General features: G+C 41.4%; 1 protein-coding gene across 1 annotated transcript in view; it reads left to right on the top strand.

Annotated features, from left to right (window-relative positions):
• The window catches only part of DPH1 (diphthamide biosynthesis 1), a 409993-nt gene that overhangs the window by 274785 nt on the left and 120364 nt on the right, over positions 1 to 14844 (top strand). The window contains exon 6 of the mRNA XM_040338369.1: positions 10394 to 10515. Within this exon, the coding sequence (XP_040194303.1) occupies positions 10394 to 10515 (122 nt within the window). The remainder of the gene's footprint in view (positions 1 to 10393; positions 10516 to 14844) is intronic.

Here is a 14844-nt window from a genome sequence, read left to right as displayed (position 1 = left end):
AAAAGTACGCCCATCAATTTAAAGAACTAGTAAAATCACTGAACAAAAGCTGTTCACAAGGTGAACAGCTACTGCTAGAGAAAGAATTTGAGCCCTAAGAAATTACCTGGATCTCTGCATGGCTGGCGCCTAAAATGTGATCTCATGTGCATCTAAGTCATAATAATACAGCCTGCCTCATTTAACAAGCACATACAATATTTTACATTTCCAAATCTTTGTGGAACAAATGGCTTGTGCACTCAAGCTTGTTGATGGAAAAAGTATAGGAGCTCTTCTAATTTAGCAGATAGTGGAATCTGTGTTGCTGGAGAGAAATCTAAACCAAAGGCATTATATAGTTGCTGAGCAGACAGGTAATGGTTGGGGTTTATTTGACCCATTTCTCTGAGCTAAGCTGTTTTAGTTCATGTATACTGTATACCTTTAGCCCATGTCACAACATTTCTGGAGCGTGAGGTTAGGCCTCTTACGAGGCCATAATAGAAGCCACTCAGTTGGTGATTTACTTCTGTATTTTGGATGGTTGTCATTGTATTTTACATGCTTGTTGAATGCTTAGCAGGGGTCACCAACTAAAGATGGTCCCTTTCAAATGGAGAGGTGTCTGCTCCAATCATCAGGTTTCAAATGCCATTGGATAGGGTTGGGTGGATGTCACATCTGTGCCTGCTCAGTTTATGCAGAGCAGGTATGGGCAGACCCCACTGAGCTCTATGGGCAGCTGGGTATAAACAGACTCCACTGACCATTTACATCTGGCTGCCTTCAATCAGATCTGCTAAAATGGAAACGGACACACCGGAATGGACCCTAAGGTAAGTGTCCGTTTACAACCACATGTCCAAAGGGGTGCATGGACCTTCAGATGAGGCCTGTCTGAAAAACTGAGAGGCAGATCTGATTGGAATGGCCGTGTGAATGGTGTACTGTCATGCTATTAAAAGGCTTTCTCATCCACGCAGGTTAAGGGGCCCCAGGGTGCTTGTCTCATACAGAACTGTTTTTTCAGTTTCCTTGCTGGTTGGTAAACCCTGGCTTGGGACCTGGAGCCTGGAGAATTTTTGGAGACCTGAATGGGATAAAATCTCAAATTTTGGGTCCTAGTTTTGAGGAACAACTAGCACACTAATTGTGCTGGTGTAAGCTAAGTTTTTGTAGAGTCAAGACTAGGGCTCTGGACTCCACCCTCGAGGAGTCCACATGGTTGCAAGGGAGCAGCCAGAATCGTGAATGTCTGCATGGTGCAGTCTGTGATAGGAGAACAGACAGATTGTACACTGTTTTGTACAGGAACACAGGGAGGCTGTGTTAAGGGGTCTGGAGGTTCGTTCACAGGAGGGACGGATCAGCCGTCAAGGCAAACTGCGCAAACTGCGGATCTGTCAGGAAGGGAAACAGAGATCTTGTGATTCAACTAAGCTGAATCACGAATCTTCAGTGTGACAGTGCCCTACACAGTAAGCACCTCCCTAGGGAACATTTAATGGTGTTAACCCCTTCCCCGCCAGTGCCATTTAGACAGAAATCAGTGCATTTTTATAGTACTGATCACACTGTATTGGTGTCATTGGTCCCCAAAAAGTGTCACTCAGTGTAAGATTTTACCAGTAAAAAACGCTATAGCTTTTGTGCAAACCAATCAATATACGCTTATTGGGAATTATTTTTTTTTTTTTTTTACCAAAAATATGAAATTGATAAAGAATTTTTTGGGGGATATGTATTATAGCAGAAAGAAAAAAAAAAAAAAAATATATATATATATATATATATATATATATATTATACATATATATAATATACATATATATATATATATATATATATATATATATATATATATTATACATATATATAATATACATATATATATATATATATATATATATATATATATATATATATGTGTGTGTGTGTGTATATATATATATATATGTGTATATATATATATATATATATATATTATACATATATATAATATACATATATATATATATATATATATATATATATACATATATATATATATAATATACATATATATATATATATATATATATATATATATATATATATATATAATATACATATATATATATATATATATATATATATATATATATATATATATATATACACATATATATATATATATACACACACACACACATATATATATATATATATATATATATATATATATATATATATATATATATATACACACATATATATATATATATATTTTTTTTTTTTGTTTATAGTGCAAAAAATAAAAAGCGCAGAGGCAATCAAATATGTGGGAGATAAGGACATACATTTTATTTGGGTACAGCATCGCACAACCGCGCAATTGTCAGTTAAAGCTACACAGTGCCGTATCACAAATAATGGCCTGGTCAGGAAGTGGGTAAAACCTTCCGGGGCTGAGGTGGTTAAGGGATAGGTTTTCGTTTAGATATACTACATACCCTCCCACACTCGCACCTTGTTCTCTTCAGCAAATATATACCGTATTTATCGGCGTATACCGCGCACTTTTTTGCCCTGAATATTAGGGCAAAATCATGGGTGCGCGATATACGCCAATACCCGCGCCGAGTTTGAACCACTGCGCTGGCATATACCGAGCGCAGTACACTCGGGTATAGGCAGGCTCGGCTGCTCTCGCGGTCACGTCCTGGACGTACAGGACGTGACCGCGAGAGGAGCCGAGCCTGCCCCACTATACCCGAGTGTACTGCGCTCGGTATATGCCGGCGCAGTGGTTCAAACTCGGCGCGGAGATCGAGCGGGGAGGACACCGCAGAAGGACGCCGGACCCGACGAGGAGGACACCACCGAAGCCGCAGACAGACGCCGGACCCGACGAGGCCGCCGATGGACGCCGCGCAAGACACCAAAACTGTAAGTACTAAAATGTTTTTTTTACAGGAATGTGGGTCCACTTTAGGGGTGCGCGCTATACGCTGGAGCGCGCAATACCCCGATAAATACGGTACTTACCTTCTAGACCCAGATGCTACTTTTAGACATCTATAGCCTATGTGATATCAGTTTGCTCCACTTTCCCACTCTAATAATCCTGTACACGTGTTGGCTCCAGGGGCGGACTGACAACTCATGGGGCCCCCGGGCAATAGAAGATTATGGGGCCCCCAAGCTTACAGATGGCCACCAAGCCAGGAGGCAGTACAGAGGCCCCGCAGCTAAAATCTCGGGATTTTCACATCAAAAGCATGTCGGTTTTGGACATATCAGGAATAGATGTAAAAAAAAACAGATGTTTACATACTGTCCCTGGTTTTGCTGAGCCTGGCAACCCTAATGGGGCCCCCTAGTGGCATGGGGCCCTCGGGCAGTGCCCAAGTGCCTCAATGGTCAGTCCGCCCCTGGTTGGCTCATTCAGTCAAGTATCTAGTTTGTATCCAGCAGCCACCAACATGTGTACCAGAGGACCGAAAGGCAAAGCTGCAGTATGTAAATATGTAAATGCTGCCCCCTGTAGGTACAGAAAATCACTCCGGTGGGGACACAGAATGCAACAAGAAATGTTTTTCAGTAAAATGGGAAAGAGCTATAACCTGTTGAGTTATTAATCATTTCTTTATATGTCTCCTCTTCCCACAGACAACTGATCCCCTAATTTATTGTCCCTGGGACAGAAAATAGAAATGTATCTACCGTATTTATCGGCCTATAACACGCACCCTAACTTTAATAGGGAAGTTTCAGGAAAAAAACTTTCCACAGCCCCCTGCGTATAACACGCAGGCACAGTTTACCCTCTATTTTCAGGGTAAAAAAGTGAGTGTTATACGCCAATAAATACAGTACTTAACGTAGTCTGAGGCACCAGCGCATATTTGGAAGAAGTAGTAACTAATCTATCCAAAACTGGAGTTGGCTTTTAAAATATGTGAAATTGCGATTGTGTAAATTTCCTACAAGCTTTAACATATTAATGTAATTTTAAATGTTTTTAAATCTGCAGCTTTCATTAAATAACTACCTGCCTTGTAGGTCCTTGTTTAGGCACTTCCTGTTACAGTGTGTCCCTGTTTTTCAGTTGTGATACGTGTTGTCATGCTCTTGCTTGCCCTCTCAACTACAAGTAGCCATTCCAGTACACATTATGCACTAGTTAGGACTCTTTCACACGGACGTTCCTTTTTTTTCTTTCCGTTTGGTTCAGTTCAGTTCCTTTTTTTGGGTGAAAAACGTTTTTCATCTTTTTCTATTGCTTTTTCTTCAGTTTTTCATCTTTTTTCATCCTTTTTTTTTAATCTAATCTCCCAAGAGACCTTGCTCTTCCCCAGCATGCATTGTGTTTCACATGATGCTTTGTGGCATATTTGGGTAAAAAATGGATGTCAGCGCATCAGATGTAATCGGATCATCCGTTGACATCTGCTTTTCGTCTGTTCTGTTTTTTAAACGGAAGAAACAATAGGGCTCTGTAACAGGATGACCCGTGACACCCAGAGGCTTTTGAGGGATGGGGGATACTCCTATGCCAGCGGCCCTAAGAACTCTTGGGTCTAAGTTCACCCTGTGCCCCCTTTTGGGCATAGGGTGGCTAATAAATCATAATTCATGTATTACATGAGATGGGACATTAATAATAGTTCATATTGCAGGATGACTTGAGATATCACAAGTTGTTGGCTTATTCAATGTGGGGACACATTCTTTTGAAAGGTGTTAATTGCATAGACTCCTAAGATATTCCATTAACCATTGTGTAAGGCTGTAGAGGTGTTAATTCAGGTCTGCTCCTAAGACCTTTCCATTGTGTGATAACACTGTTAATAGCCCATTGATGATCAGGTGCGACTACCTGTTTGTCGGAGATAGAAAGTCTGTGTAAGATGTGAATTGAGAAGAGATCATTGTGTGATGGTGTTTTGTTTGAGTTCTGTTAATGAAGGAATGTGCAGTGATTAGATCATGATAATTATAGGCCGGCGCCGACATGTCTAGAATGTTTAGTAATTAGCTCAAAGAATTTGATTAAAGCCCCCCCCCCCCAAGGTGTGATGTGTGGGTGGGGACAGTTTGATTGTTCCTGTGATTTCTGTAACCTGTGTACTGCATATAAGCAAGCTAAGTGTACCATTAAAGTAGTCTTCATTTTGGAACAAGTACAGAGCTGCGTGTCTCGTCTTGATTCTGGGGAAATGGGATGGATCGGATGATCGGATCCTGTTGGTTGGAGTGTCGATAAGCTGTCGTAGTTGATGGAAGGTCGTAAACGATGGTGACCGTTACAGGCTCTTTCACACGGTCCGTGTCCATATGTGGGCTCCGCTTTGCTCAGCGGGGAACGCTCCATCGATTCCCGCTGAGCAGGCAGATGACAGGTCTGTTTCTGACACTGTCTTTTCTTCGCTCTCCTCTATGGGGGGATCGGATGAACATGGACCGTCTGTTCATCCAATCCGCAGACGGATGGAAAAGTAGGGTTTTCCTTCGTATGCAGAATCGGAGGAATGCGGAACCGGGCTAGATTGGGTGTCAGCGGATAAACATCCATTGACACCCATGATCTCATAGTGACCAATGTATGTCCCTTTTTCATTGGTACACGGATGGATGAAAAAGGGGACATACGGTCCGCCCGTGTGAAAGAGCCCTAAGGGTTTTCCTCCGTCATCATAAACGGAGCATAGCGGAGATGGATGTCATCAGATAGCAGATGTTCATCCGCTGACATCCGCTATCCCATACATGTATGTCCGTTTGGATGAAAACCGGACATACGGAACATCGGTGTGAAAGAGCCCTTAGGCATTGGGCATAGTCCACTGTTGTTTCCATATAGAAACCTGCACTACGAAATGCTATACAGCTGTCTCGTACTTGTCTGTAGACAGAAGGTGACTCCAAAAAGACTGAAGGAGATCAGATGCACTGAGAGGATGAAAAAAAAAAGTATTTTATTTTACAAAATGTAATTGCTTATCATACGCAGTGTTTGAAAAAAAAAAATGAAATATTAATTTACAGTGTACATCTAATTTAGTGTAAGCTTACTGGTTTTGAATCTCAATAATTTTCAATATAATATTTCATATTTATGGAATGATTTTTACAAAAATATTTTGTGTATTGGGGATCTAATTGCTGCTTTTACTACTAATCATTCTGCCCAGAGATAATATATTTTTTCAGGGTTTGGGTACCCCCTGACAACGTATCTCTCCTTGGGTCTGCTGGAGCTTCCATCCATTTCTCCATCCATATTAATCTAAAGGATAACGGCATAGACTCTGGCAAGCTGGAAGCGAGTTGTTCGCTTTAATAGGAATTTATCTTTTTCTAGCCTTAGGAAATTAGATTCACAGTTTGTGGAATGGTCCTGCATTCGACCCGTGGTGGTTGCTTTTTGTCTGCAGAGTATAAAACGAGGACACTGTGATCATTTTGTTGTTTATTTCCCTGTCCTCCCTGTCCTCAGCCATCTGTTTTAAAATGGATGTTGACAAATTCCATCCGCTGAGCAGTAATCGCTCCAACATCACTCTATAACTCTTTCATTTTTCATACTGTAGAGGAGAGGGAAGAGGAAATTGTTTACTCATTTAATCACAAAGGGAAAAGAGAATCCTTTGATCTCTCATTACACCATTCCACACACTGGGAAACCTCCTCGGTTAAAAGACTAGTTAAGTCCCAGGTCTCTGCCACTCTCAGAAAATTAGCTGTCCCTTTGGAACAATTAAGAAGATCCTGGAGAAGATGGTCCAATCATGTTAGGATTCTCTGCTCCTATCAATCCTAGTCTAACTGTTTATTCAGTTTTCTGTGTCTTTTTCACTTCATCATCCTCTACTAGCCTGAAATAACAGTCTTGCTGTGGGGATGTGTATTATGGAAGCTTCATCATGCCGGGTTCCCCGGCCTTCGGACATTCTCTATCTTACTAGCTTGAGCACCTCTATTATCCTTTTATTTTGTCCTTTGAAATCAACGGATGAATCCTGTTATCTGTTTTGAACAGCAATTGCAGAACTATCACAACACGCTGATGGATGTTTTTTGGATTCACTGGGCTACCATGGGGAATGGCAATGATCAAGAGCAAGAAATATGTCCGAGTTTAGGGTCAGAGTTAAATTTAGAAATATGAAGCAGTAAAACACATTTCACAGTTTTATGTTGTTTTACTTTTTTTTTTTTTCTTTTGGATTTTTTTTTTAGCTTCGTAGGATGGGGGTGAGCCAATGTGACCCCAAAGAGATAAAAGCACAGTTTTTTTTCTTTTATAATGTCTTTAAAGCTAAATTCCAGACAAACAGCTAAATGCAAACTTGAAATATATACTGCTGATGAATATGTCCGCCTAATCCTGACATTTACACATCTGTGAAACAGTACATGCAGTCTGGTGATTTTACTATTTTAGAGGCCATCTCTCTGCTTTCCCCTCCTATCAGTTTGTTACTTCTCAGTACTGCCTTTCCCAATCTGAGTGCTGCTGCTTTATTGTGTATTATAAGAGGCTAAACTTAGGTCTTATTCAGTTATTTCAGTCACTTCTTTGCATTTAAAATTAGGTTTCTTTTTATAGATTACCACATACATTTTTCATTTATACCGTATATACTCGAGTATAAGTATAAGTTTTTTAGCACATTTAAAATGTGCTGAAAATATCCCCCTCAGCTTATACTCGAGTCACCTTTTTGCGCCTGATCTCCCGTAATTTGGGGACCCGGTACTGACCGGCCGTAGGTCCTCTGGACCCCAAACTTGGCACACATGTAGCCCCACTCTTCCTCTACAAGTGTGCAAAGTTTGTTGTGCGGGGGAACCTACGGCCGCAGAGAACCGATTTTTCAAACCTGGGCACCCCTTCCATAGAAAAAACGTCAATTTCTCTGGTCACTTTGGGGACCTGGTACCGGCCGGTCGTAGGTCCCCTGGACCTGGAACTTGGCACATATGTATCCCCTTGTCTGGGGGACCTACGGCTAGGGAGCACCGCCGGGCACCCCTTCCATATACTCCCACATTAAACGTCAGTCTAGTCATGGACACAGTGAGGCATGCACATGGACACTGAGGCATGCAGATGGACACCCTAGGCTTAAACTCGAGTCAATACGTTTTCTCATTTTTTTGTGGTAAAATTAGGTGCCTCAGCTTATATTCGGGCCGGCTTATACTCGAGTATATACAGTATATATATATATATATATATATATATATATATATATATATATATATATATATGCCTGAAGTTTACCTTTAATGTAGACACCAGACTTCTTCTTTGGTTTGGTTTGAGTAGGGAAAACAATCAAGTCTCTTGTCTATGCTTTCTAGGAACCTTACTGTCTGGAAGACACAACAGGAAATAAAAGGAACCTTCTCCAGAGTGAAAGAATAGTCCAACTTTGACAGTTTTCTCTGGAATAGTTGTCCCCATTGAGAGTGCTTCTCTGCTCGTATTATAATAACAAATCTACACTTTAAGATTTCCCCTAATTTTCTCTCTATTACAACCCTTTCTTTGAATCCAGGCTTTCTTTTATAGTGTTTTAAGCATACCTGCCATATGCACATACTGTATGATTCTTGATTCCTGCGTGTGAACACTTTGGTAATTCAGAACTGATAAAGTATTAAGAGCGTGGGGAAAAACATCATAGTACCACAGGATCATTCTCTGTTCTGTACGGTTTGTATAATATAGAGCAGAAGGTGGATAAAAAAAGTGAAATTTTGAAGGGTGTCCGATCCAAGCCCTCTATCTGTTCTTCTATTAGAAGGAAAATAGAGATGAGTTTTAATTGATTTCATTTGGCAATCTCAATAGCTACTAACTTGGTTCTCTTTAAAAATGTAGGTAAATGATAACAATCAGTTTCACTTATTTCCTACTTTTTGGTATGTTAAATAATCCATTGAAAGCATTTTGTTAAATTTGTTCAATAAAAGCACAAAATACCCGTTGATCCTGCCAGAAATTTGGTGAAGTTGATAGCTTCATGTGCTGTCTGGCTGTGCTGCATTCTCATCATTTACATTGTTCCCTGTCATTACTGCAGATTACAAAATACCTCCGCCTTTTAGAGAAGACTTGGGTGATTGGAGAGGATTGCCCGATGTCCACAAAGACGAAGGTTTCACTTGATGAATTTTATAGTTGTTTATTGAAGATAACAGTAAACAAGTAGAGCCCATGCGTTTCTACTCTACTTGTTTACTCTTATCTCCAATAAACAATTAAAAAAATCATCAAGTGAAACCTTCCTATTTTTTGACATCGGGAACTCCTCTCTAATCACCCAAGTTTTCACTGTGTTACCGCCTCCATCGCCGTTATCAGAAAGGTAGCAGCTTGAGACACCGAGTCTATTACTTACCACCTACAATTGGGATACAACCCATTGGAAGCAATTCCTTCTATACCTTCCACACAGTAACCTGCCACTAGGCAGCCTCGATTGGCACCAGTCCAGCGCTGTCTTCACTTAAACCTTAAAGAGAAGAGAACAGTGGTAAGGTTTCTCTAGTTTTGTTCCAGAGTGACAGTGCTGCTGCTCCATACTGTATATTAAAGCGGAGCTCCACCCAAAAGGGGAAGCTCTGCTTGCTGCCACATTTGGCTCTTTTTGGGTGGGGAGTGGGTACGTGGCTTCACTTCCTGTCTCCCTTACTAGAATCAGCTCGGGTGAGGATATCGCTGGATCCCTGGACAGGTATGTGTCCTTATATTAAAAGTCAGCAGCTACAGTAATTGTAGCTGCTGACTTTAAAAAAAAAATTTTTTGGGGGGGAGGGGGTGGGCTGAAGCTCCGTTTTAAGTACCGTGAGTAATCATTGTTACCTTAGGACAGGAAATGCATCACTGGCAGGATCCCTAGGTGAGTAGGGACAAGCTTGGGTTTATTCCACACAACAATACAGACATACCCAGAAGGAAGCTGCATATCAAGTACAGCTGGATCATTACCTCCCTACAGCTGCACATTCACAAAGGGGCAGAGATGCTTGTGAAATCAGTGACCTAATATGGCCATAGTATGTCCGTGTCATTGACCACTTGTGGCCATATTAGGTCAATGATGTCACAGGCATCCCTGCTCCGTTGTGTATGTGCAGCTGCGCAGCAGTGACTGTCCCAGCCATAGCTGAATGGGCAGGCACCTATTGCTTCCTCTGGGTTCAGACAAAACCCAAGCGCAGGTGAGAATAAAGGAAAAAGATCTGATTAAAAAAAAAATTAATTGCAGCCACCACATCTAAGTACCGGTAACCCGCAATATATGAAATTTTTGTTTTTGGATATAGATACACTTTTAATATTTTCTCTTTCTCTGTTGCTGCCTTTAATAAACTGGATAACATTATTATTTATCTTCTGTGATTCTATTTGCAGGCAGCTGTCCAAGCCCTGCGTTCAGAGTACAAAATTACTGTCCCCCAGAGTAAGCCACTGTCACCAGGGGAGATCCTGGGCTGCACTTCCCCACGCCTGGAGATGCCCGTGGATGCTGTTGTGTAAGTAATGAGAATTTACAGCTATACCGGATGGTAACATGCAACTTGCACCATTAACTACATTAATGACTCAGTGTTTCCACCACGTCCTGTGAATACCAAACTTTAATACAGAAAATGTATGCAAATAAGGTCATAGTGTACTCTACCGATCCATGTATTGTGCTGTGTAAAATAATGTTTCCCTGCACAGTTATTATTAAGTAAGTGTTTTACGCCGGTGCCATTTAATACCTATGTTGATTAACATAATGCTCAGTAAGTGGAGCTTTTTCCCTTTTGTGTTTTCTTTAATGCATTCTGAATATGATTTTTGTTAAGTTTTGGCTTATTGTGTTTCCTAGCTCCTATGCAGTAATTTTCATTTATATTTATTTGAGTTTGGAATCTCATTATAATTTTAAGTATGCCAATATATTCCACTGAGCTCTAGAATGGGGTGTGAAGACAATACAAATAATTATGGTGCAGCAGTGGGTGAATACACTTCGTAATGTGCGCTTTGCTTAGAATTCTTCTCCATGTTACTTGCAAAATCTGTAATGCTACTGTTCCGCTATTCTCTGGCTGTTTGGATAGACAGATAATGCCAGACACAAGGGGAAATTACTGGGGAGTCCTGGGCATATTGAATAATTAGAGTGTCCTGCCTATGTGAAAGTGTTTATTTATATAGGAAGTGAAAACGCATAGCAAATGGCCGCAACCAGTGATTAAATCTGGTACCAGTAATAGTATGTAAGTAGATTATATACAGAGAAACATTATAATGGGTGAGTAACAATACGATTTATTTTATTTATTTATATAAAGTATACAAATTCAGCAGCTTTTAACATGCCAGCCTCTGCTTGCAATATAAAGTGTGCCTAAACCTAAGAACAAAAAGGGTACCAGTCCTTTTATCCTGTAGCTGCATTCATTTTATTTTTTCCCCCTATATTTTCACCCGATGATACTGCCAGTGATGCACTTCCTCTACTAGGTTGGCAGTGTTCATTCACTGCATTGTTTCCCTACTGCTACTGGTTTGAACTACAGAACACTTCCCTCTATCCTAGTTTGCATAGTACTGAGGTGTTCTTTAGTACGTGGAATGAACTATGCAAAGCTCATAACCATTGTAGTTGTCAACAGTGCATTATAGATATTTTTTTGTAAAGCCTCAAGATTTTTCAGCTTCTATGCATTAACCACTTGCCGCCCGCCAATGACATATTGACGTCGGCAAAGTGGTTGTAGAATCCTGACTGGACGTCATATGACGTCCTCAGGATTCTGAGCCGCATCGCGGCGATCGTTGTTGCAGGGTGTCAGTCTGACACCCCGCAACACCGATCTCGGTAAAGAGTCTCTCACGGAGGCTCTTTACCACGTGATCAGCCGTGTCCAACCACGGCTGATCACGATGTAAACAGGAAGAGCCGTTGATGGCTCTTCCTCACTCGCGTCTGACAGACGCGAGTAGAGGAGAGCCGATCAGCGGCTCTACTGACAGGGGGGGTTCGCGCTGATTGTTTATCAGCGCAGCCCCCCCTCGGATCGCCACACTGGACCACCAGGGAAGCCCACCCTGGACCAGGGAAGGGCAAAAAAAAAAAAAGTCTGGGGGAAAAAAAAAACATAAAAAAAAAAAAAGATGCCAATCAGTGCCCACAAATGGGCACTGACTGGCAACATTGGTAAATCAGGGCCGCCCCACAGTGTCCATCAGTGCCATCCCACAGTGTCCATCAGTGCCACCCCACAGTGCCCATCCATGCCCAGTGCCCACCTATCAGTGCCCATGAGTGCCCATCAGTGCCGCCCATGAGTGCCCCCTATGTGTGCCCATGAGTGCCGCCTATGTGTGCCCATCAGTGCCGCCTATGAGTGCCCATCAGTGCCGCATACCAGTGCCACCTCATCTGTGCCCATCAGTACTACCTCATCGATGTCCATCAGTGCCGCCATAGAGAAAACTTACTTATTTACAAAAAAATTTACAGAAAAAAATAAAAACGTAATTTTTTAAAAAAAAATTCAGTCTTTTTTTAGTTGTTGCGCAAAAAAAAATCGCAGAGGTGATCAAATACCACCAAAAGAAAGCTCTATTTGTGGGGAAAAAAGGACGCCAATTTTGTTTGGGTACAGTGTAGCATGACCGCGCAATTGCCATTCAAAGTGCGACAGTGCTGAAAGCTGAAAATTGGCTTGGGCGGGAAGGTGCGTAAGTGCCTGGTATGGAAGTGGTTAAAGGGGTTGTAAAGGTTTGTTTTTTATTTTTAATAGGTTCCTTTAAGCTAGTGCATTGTTGGTTCACTTACCTTTTCCTTCCATTTCCCTTCTAAATGTTTTTTTTTTTCTTTGTCTGAATTTCTCAATTCCTGTTCCTCCTCAGTAAGCTGTTCTGGCTGACTAACCCCCAGCTAGAACGGCTCGGATGATGGTGGCAAGCTTACTGAGGAGAAACAGGAAGTGAGAAATTCAAACAAAGAAAAAATAATTTAAAAGGGAAATCGAAGGAAAAGGTAAGTGAACCAACAATGCACTAGCTTAAAGGAACCTATTTATAAAATAAAAAACAAACCTTTACAACCCCTGTGTCTCCTCATTGGACAGATTGATAACAGCAGGAGCCATTGGCGGGGCCGAGTCCCACCGTCTGTTTCAATGGATGCAGCAGTGTGACTAGGGAGTGCGCCCGCATGGATGCCCCCCAGGGAAAAGTGAAAAAAACATTCCACTTTGGGTGATTACATTACATTACAAGGATTTTAACCAACTTTGTTGCAGATTCCTACCTTTTGTTATTCTAAAGAAATCCCTGTGTGTTTGTGTCCATGTGGGAAGTGAGTCTAATGGGAGTGGTTTCATAATTATCAACCAGCTGCTGCACCTGCAGAGCACTAATGAGGAAAGCTGCTGGGCCTGCATCCCTTTAGACGTAATTTCTTCTTGGGAGTATCTCCCAAAAAATTACACTTTTGTTGCAGGGCTTGCCTAAAATCGGACTTTTATCTTAGGGCAGATTTCTGGGAATATCAGTGAGGGGGGTGGGGGGTGCTGTACATATTCTGTGTACAGAACACCTCCAGGTACCCATATTGCATGGCATTTTACAGATTATTACAGCACTGCAGATTGAAAAGGAAAAGTAATTTTTATTATCATTTAATTACAATATGACTTGTGTCGCAATTGTATATGCTATATTATTATTTTTTTCTTTATTTGCAAATTTTTTCTCCCCACGAAAGTCGAGTTACCCTTTAATGTTATTTGCCCAGTTTAACCACTTCGGCCCCGGGCCATTTTGCTGGTCAATGACCAGGCCACTTTTTGCGATTCGGCACTGCGTTGCTTTAACTGACAATTGCGCTCCCAAACAAAATTGGCGTCCTTTTTTTCCCACAAATAGAGCTTTCTTTTGGTGGTATTTGATCACCTCTGCGGTTTTTATTTTTTGCGCTATAAACAAAAGTAGAGCGTCAATTTTGAAAAAAAATGAATATTTTTAACTTTTTGCTGTAATAAATATCCCCCAAAAATATATATAAAAAAAAAAAAAAATGTTTCCTCAGTTTAGGCCGATACGTATTCTTCTACATATTTTTTGTAAAAAAAATTGCAATAATCGTTTATTGATTGGTTTTCGCAAAAGTTCTAGCGTCTACAAAATAGGGGATAGTTTTATGGCATTTTTATTAATATTTTTTCTTTTACTAGTAATGGCGGCGATCAGCGATTTTTATCGATACTGCGACCTTATGGCGGACACTTTTGACAAATTTTTGGGATCCTTGGCATTTTTATAGCGATTAGTGCTATAAAAATGCATTGATTACTGAAAAAATGCCACTGGCAGGGAAGGAGTTAACACTAGGGGGCGAGGAAGGGATTATTTATGTTCCCTAGGTGTGTTCTAACTGAAGGGGGGTGGGACTGACTAGGGGAAATGACAGATCGCTGTTCATACATTTCTCCCCCTGACAGGAACGGGAGCTGTGTGTTTAGCTCTCGGTTCTCGCTCTGTAACGAGCGATCGCGGGTGCCTGGCGGTGATCGCACCCGCCGGGCACGCACGTTGGCACCAGGGGCACGCGCCCCTAATGGCTGAAATGCGAAATGACTTTTACCTACGTGATTTCGCACAGCGGAGCCGACCGGCCACCGTATAACTGCGGCGGCTGGTCGTCTAGTGGTTAAACGCAAATATTGCAAACCAAGTGCTCTTTAACCACTAGCTTACCGCCCACCGTCAAATGACGGTGGAACGATAAACCTCTCATTCAGGGAGGACGTCATGTCCCTGCCTTCCCGAACCACTAGGTGGTGCACGCGCCCACC

The sequence above is a fragment of the Rana temporaria genome, chromosome 2, assembly GCF_905171775.1.
Source record: "Rana temporaria chromosome 2, aRanTem1.1, whole genome shotgun sequence".
In the NCBI taxonomy this organism is placed as follows: domain Eukaryota; kingdom Metazoa; phylum Chordata; class Amphibia; order Anura; family Ranidae; genus Rana; species Rana temporaria.
The sequence above is the reverse complement of the archived record's forward strand: the minus strand, read 5'-3'. Positions and strand labels throughout refer to the sequence as shown.